The following is a 6,704-nucleotide window of genomic DNA, read 5'->3' as shown; positions in this document are numbered from 1 at the left end:
CTTACCTACAAAATAGTGGACATTATTGCATAACTGGCCCAGAATTAGATACAAGACTACTGAGAACCATAGCAACTGTTCTCCTGGCTCAACGCACCCATCTTTTTACCCTTGTCTAGAATTTCCATCTCATAGATTCATTTCCTTTTTTCATCATAATGCTACCACTGCAGTGGTAGTTCACTCCTTCAACTATCACAGCATCCCCTTAGTCACTTACACAAGCTCTATCTCTGTTCAACTATTTTATTCCCATCTACTTAAAACCTCAACTTAATTTGACTTTAGTTCCAGTGTTACTGACTGCTTTTAGATTTTAGAACGAATTTAAGCTTTTAGTATTCAAGAAACACATTATCAATCAGTGAAGGCTTTATGAACAAACTTGGTCAACTCAAAAAGTGAGGGAACCTACTTAGGTTTAGGTTCTTCAAATAAATCATACATTTAAACTTTTTTTAAAAGCTCCTTTATATCAGACGTTTCCAAGAAATACAAAGACTTAAATAAATAAATCAACAATGGAAGTGAATGACATCCTCTGGCAGACCGATAACAAAAATGAAAATAGGATATCAAAATTTAGACCTAAGACAGAACACCCTGCATTTTGTAATTAACACTGACAAATTCCCATAAAAAATCCTTTGGTAAATAAAAGAAATGATGAGAGTGGTGGGGAGAGAAAAAGGAACAGGGAAACCGGTGTTACAATAGAGAGCTTCTGACTTGGCAAATAATTTGCAGGAATCTGTCTTATATAGTTAACAGGGAAAGAATGTTTAAAACCATTAAAAAAATTATTTACTGGCATTGGAATTAAGCAAAATGGGGACTAACTAGAGGTTAGAAGCACAACACATGAAGCTATAGGGAACTTTTAAGACTTCCTAGCTACTCTTTGAATGCCAAAAACTCCATTTTCAATAGCTTTGAAGGAATCAATTGTTATAAATAAAGCCAAATGTGTTGGCCTCAAAGCCCCTAGGGCAATTTTCCAGACATGCTGAGGGTACACAAATGCCTTTTCTCAATTCTGAGTAATGACTATCACCTGATATTTCTAGAACACTTTATGATGTAAGAAATTCTTTACATACATATGATTTAATTTTTGGCAACTAACTAGTTTATGGGATTTCTATTGGCAACAGGGGGTGATCATTTTGAAGGCCTTTTGTTTATTTTGACATGGTGTAATTGGCAAAATACAGAATTAGTGGACATATAAGTACCATGCATGGATGCTGGCAGATTTAGAAGGAAGGGCCTCACTTACAAACTGCAGATGTTTCTTCTGCTAATGAGAGCACCATTAAAATGAGAGTTCTTCAACTTCAATTCTCTTGATAGGATAGGTCTTCAGTGACTTCTGGTAATGGTAAAACGGCATTGCTCCCTAGGTTCAAGCTAAGGTTCGCTGTCTAGGTTTGATTCGTGGATATAACTAAAAAGAAAGAAAATTCAATTGAGCCAACTGTTAAAAAATTGGGAAATGACATTACTAACAAGTGCTTTTAAGGGACCTCAGGACAGTCATATACCCTTTCCAAAAAATTAGAAGCAGTCCCTACTCTGGTTGAACATACCCTCCCCGACATCATCCAAAACTTTTGGACACTATTGCTCTGCACTTAGGTATATTTACCAGGCCTAAAACTATACTGTAATAAAGCGCTAATCATCAAAGCTAAAGGCTCAGGGCTAGGAAAAAAAGATCAGAATTGAATGGAAAGATTCGACCGGAATAAAAAACAGCAGCCTAATCAATGTTTAGATTAGAACATAACATGTATGAAATCAAAGAACTTCTTACTGGACAATAAATATTGAAAAATCCAGAAGAGCAATTGTGCAAAAATTAGGTTTATCCCATATCTATACTGAAAAGCATAATATAATACTTTCCAAACAGATGTGACTTGAATATAAAAGATCACTTTTTAATTTTTTAACAAGGGAAAAACTTATTAGAACAGAAAGTATATATATCTATCATCAGATAGGTATGCTTGCATACCTTTCACTACTACTAAAGACTTAAGAAAGAATTTATAATTAAATAAGAAGGTGATTCTAGGACAAAGACAATTTGAATCATGTTAAATTCAAAAATTTTTGCCAAAACAAAATCATGGGAGAGAAGTCAAAAAACCTAACTTCATGAGAAAAAAAATCTTTCCATTAAATATCCCAGATCCCATTGCAAAATGGAAAAAATAACCCTGAAAAATGGTAGCAGTTAATATTGGAGAAACTGCCGAAAGACAAGCACATTAACAAAAAATGGGGCTGTGATTGGGTCTAACATTCTCAATGTCGATTTAAAATTAGGTAATTAAGGTGACTAACCTGTCCATTCTCTTCCTAAAAGGAAACAGAATCCTAAATTAAGGGGAACAGAATTTTTAAAGAGATAACAAAATAGTCTTACAGAAAGGCAGAGAACAGAGTAGTAGGCTAGAATATACATATCATCAGATATGTATATTTTTATATGTATAAATATGTATGTGTATGTATAAATAATCATTATTTGCTTTGTGTAAAAAGGTGACAGGAGGAGGATGTACACATATCTAAAAGTAATAGTAAAATGCCAATCATATAGAAGGCAAAGACCATTTTTATAATAAAACTGAAAAATGAAAACATCTCAGTTCTCTTAAGGCTAAGTAAGAACTGTATCTAGAAAGTGTCTTCCCATAATCTGCTAAATTCCCCTAACAATTTAACAATAAATGCATTTAATGTTCATTACATAAATGTTAACTCAGCCTTTGGGATAGAGAATACTACAGAAAAAGGAAGACTATACAATATATACAATAAGACACATACCCCTAGTAGGTTTTTAGGCACATAACCTTCTCTTTCCCCAAGGCGGGCCCACCACCATTCAGTTTCATTGTCATCTTTACGCCTCAGGATAGTTATGGCATCCCCTTCATGGAATGACAACTCATCACTGTTCTGAGCTTCGTAATCCCAAAGTGCATATACTACTCCTTTGTTCATCACACCCAGCTTTTCCTGGACACCTGTTATCAAAAAATAAGTGTTCAATAAAAGGCAAGAGTATCCGAGACACATGGTCTTATATATTCAGAGTACTGAATGAATCTGCTCAAGATGTGAAGGTTTAAGGGAGTCACACATGATACCCATAAATGAGCAGTCCAGATTTAATTATTTCATGTAAAAATCAGGAAGATTTAAATAATGAGTAATATATTAATAAATAATGAGCAGATAAGAAGTACTCAAAGATAATGGGCTTTCCTAAATTTTAACAAAATGGTAGACCATTCACCGATGCCCCACTGAAATTATGACAACAATGTGTCACTGTTCTAAAGTACCAGGCTGAAGTATCCAAAATCTAAGATCTAACTTTCTAAAAGGAAAAAAAAAAATTATAAGGGTTGTACCACTGTTTACAGGCAGTAAGGATTATAAGGAAAGTAGCACATGGCATTAAACTGGAATTACCCTTTATCAAGGAGGAGAATTAGGAGTACTTTTGTGATGTTAAAAGCTCTAATAACTTTACTAGAAGGTCTGTCTGCCTTGATGTGAGTCCTAAATATTTATAAGCCAAGCACTTTTCCCATATTTAGTATGTATGTAGCTCTTTGAAAGCGCAGGCTGTGTTTTATTTACTTCTGAATCCTTCCCTTTCTGCCCAGCCCCTTTATCTATTGTTTTTTCTCAGCTCTAGACATAAAATCTCTGCATGTAATTGGTTGATGGTTTCCATGGGGGTGGGATATGGGGAGGGGGGTGGGGGGGAGAGGAGCTGAAAGCATCTATATTTGGGGGCTATCAATGAAATGCTAAAAATAAAGGTCATGGTTTTGCTTCTACAAGTATGATTGCAAAAGCTGATGGCCACAGCAATCCCAAGATGGTCCTACTCTAGATGGGAGCTGTGAGCACAACTGCACCAGGTTTGCCCTCCTCAGAGTTGGGGTTCATAACCTTTGTTTGTGTTACTGAGCACTCTGGCAGCTGTGGAAGTCCATGGAGCCCTCTTTCCCTGTAGTATTTAGTTCCTTTCACAGTGACCTTCCTAAGATAAACAGGAAAAGTCCTATAAGACTTACAGAATCTTATTAACTTGAGGAAAAAGTTAATGTGCTTACTTGACTCAATGACACTGAAACCATGTCTACAAGATTTTAAACATACTCTCTCTGTCTCTCTCAACCCTGCGTTTTCTTAACCACAAACATGCAGGGACCTTACCGTACAAAAACTGGGAGCACTGAATATAGCCTTCTTCCATCTCTTCACACTTGTCGGCTGCAGTTTCGATGTCACTGATAGTTGAAGCAAAAATTGCTGCTCCACTTTCCACTAGCTGTTTGCAAAGGTGGACACTGTTGCATGAAGCTGCACAGTGTAGAGGCGTCCTGAGAGGAGGAGAAATAAGAGAGATGATGGGAAAGCAAAGCAGATATTTTCACAAGCAGGAAGAACAAAGCAAGTAACAAATGAATGGATGTGTACATATGAAACGTGAGGCATATTTGACATAAAAGATAAATTATTGTCCTCAGTTTCTTGTAGGATGAAACAAAGAAAAAGTCCCTTTGAAATTCTAAGATAATATCAGTAATGCTTATTTGTACTTTACCTACATTTTATAAAAATTTACAAATAATTTTTATGGCATAAAAATTTTATCTTTTTATTCAAGATAATCTTAAAAGAAATCTTTTCCTGAAATGATAAGAGTTTTGAAATAGGTGTTGACAAAAATTATTGATAACAGTAATTCACTTATATAGCAGCTTACACTATTAGCCAATGGCGGCTTAGCAATAATATCACCTAAACCTTCATTTTACAAATTATGGAAACTCGGGGGCAGCTAGGTGGCGCAGTGGATAGAGCACCAGCTCTGAATTTAGGAGGACCCGAGTTCAAATCTGATCTCAGTCACTTAACACTTCCTAGCTGTGTGACCCTGGGCAAGTCACTTAACCCCAGCCTCAGGAAAAACAAACAAACAAACAAACAAAACAAAACAAACAAATAAATTATGGAAACTCAAGCTTGGAAGGGCTAAGTGACAAAGTCAGAGAGCCTGCAAGAAGCAGAAAAAGGATTCAATCTCTCTTCTGACCAAAAATCTAATGTTCTTACCAGTCTCCCACTGTACTATGACTCAAGCTTTCCGCACAAAAGAAAATCTTTAGCAGTCAACCTTTAAAATCAATTCAGTAAGAGTTCTATATGGAATAAAAAAGCAAATATTCTTACCATCCATCACTGTCAGCTGCATTCACATTAACACCAAAATCGAGCAGGAACTTCACAATGTGGTGGTGGCCAGCACACACTGCATTATGTAAAGGAGTGATGCCTTCATCATTAGGCTTGCTGGGATCTTCTACCTAAGAGAAATGATGTTTGTTGTGAAGGCACAAAGATCTTTTTTTCACTGTCCCCAGAATAACAACAGGCTCTTAATGCTTAGAGGCTCACCTCATAGATTATCCTTTGCACCAGATCAAATTCCCCTTCCAAAGAAGCATCCAAGAGCAAAGCTAAAGGATTAAACTTTACTCTCAGTCCATGACCAGTCCGTTCAGAATTTGGTTTCTTCAGGTTAGTACGTTTAATTTGCTGTGAAGAAAGCATATGCTTTGATTCAACTTTTGTTAATAAAGTCCTCAGTGTTTTGGAAAACAACTTCTACAAACTCATGGAACTGGAAACACTTAAGATGATTGGACTCTCTCTCACCCATCACATCCCATCAATTACCTCCCAATTCTACATTCACAATCTCTCCTCCATCAGGACCCTCCCTTTTCACTCATTCCCCCTATCCCCACCCTAGACTATTAAACAGCTTCTGATAAGAATCCCGTCCTTCCCTCTACCTGCCAGGTCTCCCAAGAGGTCATGCAAGAATTACTCTTCATGAACTCAAATCCATCATTTCAACTTTTCTATACAAAGCTCTTGTCCTAAGTTTTAAACCTTGCCTACCTAGATTAAATCTAGATACTTATCTTAATAATCAAGAATCTCTACCTAACTCTACCCAGTTTTTCTTTTTCTATTCCTGATTCATTCCCTAGTAAATATTCCATCTTATAGGCAAACTGGATGATTCTAACAAAACTGCCCCAGACTTTTTGATTTCAGTGCCTTTGTTGTCCCCTCTACTACACTTGGCATACTTTTCTCCTCTCTCTGCCTGGGCTGCCAAGACATCTTTTCCACTTTTCCCCCAAACTCATACTGGCTGACCAACTGAGGATCTGATCTCAATCTCCTTGGATCCCAAAAATACCTGTTTTTAAAATTTCTATATATGACAATTAGTAAATTTTAAATTAAGGAATGTAAAGCTGAAAGGATCATTAATAAATGAGTGTATGTATTTTTAATAAATAGATGGCTTACTGAACACCAGTACCAGAAGAAATGAAGACCAGAAGAACACCAAAAATACAGCCATACACTTAGTTTTAAGAATTTTAAAATCAGAAAGTCCCTTATGCATCATGGAGCTGCCCCTTCTTTTGAGAAAAGATTTAGAACTGGAAAGCAATTTGCTGACCTTGTGCTTGATCCAATCCCCCTTCTATTTTCTTTAGCAGACCACCCCTGGGCTCATTCTCTCTCTCTGTCTTCCTACCAAGGAGCTCTATGCCAAGTGTCTTCAAATATCCTCAAGCTTTCCC

The 6,704-nt window shown here is 36.4% G+C and overlaps 1 protein-coding gene across 12 annotated transcripts in view; it reads right to left on the bottom strand.

Moving 5' to 3' along the window:
- LOC141556657 (apoptosis-stimulating of p53 protein 1-like) overlaps positions 1 to 6,704 on the bottom strand; it is a 131,278-nt gene that overhangs the window by 7,182 nt on the left and 117,392 nt on the right. For 11 of the 12 annotated variants that reach the window (XM_074291131.1, XM_074291125.1, XM_074291126.1 and 8 more), the window contains 5 exons: positions 5,494 to 5,634; positions 5,269 to 5,402; positions 4,249 to 4,415; positions 2,842 to 3,041; positions 1,165 to 1,447 (listed from right to left, as the gene is read on the bottom strand). In XM_074291131.1, the coding sequence (XP_074147232.1) occupies positions 1,406 to 1,447; positions 2,842 to 3,041; positions 4,249 to 4,415; positions 5,269 to 5,402; positions 5,494 to 5,634 (684 nt within the window). In that variant the 3' untranslated portion in view covers positions 1,165 to 1,405. Of the gene's footprint in view, positions 1 to 1,164; positions 1,448 to 2,841; positions 3,042 to 4,248; positions 4,416 to 5,268; positions 5,403 to 5,493; positions 5,635 to 6,704 lie in introns of those variants that run through there. The other variant, XR_012486588.1, reaches the window with a different exon arrangement.

Source organism: Sminthopsis crassicaudata, chromosome 2 (assembly GCF_048593235.1).
Source record: "Sminthopsis crassicaudata isolate SCR6 chromosome 2, ASM4859323v1, whole genome shotgun sequence".
Lineage (NCBI taxonomy): Eukaryota > Metazoa > Chordata > Mammalia > Dasyuromorphia > Dasyuridae > Sminthopsis > Sminthopsis crassicaudata.
This window is presented reverse-complemented; position numbering and strand designations above follow the sequence as displayed.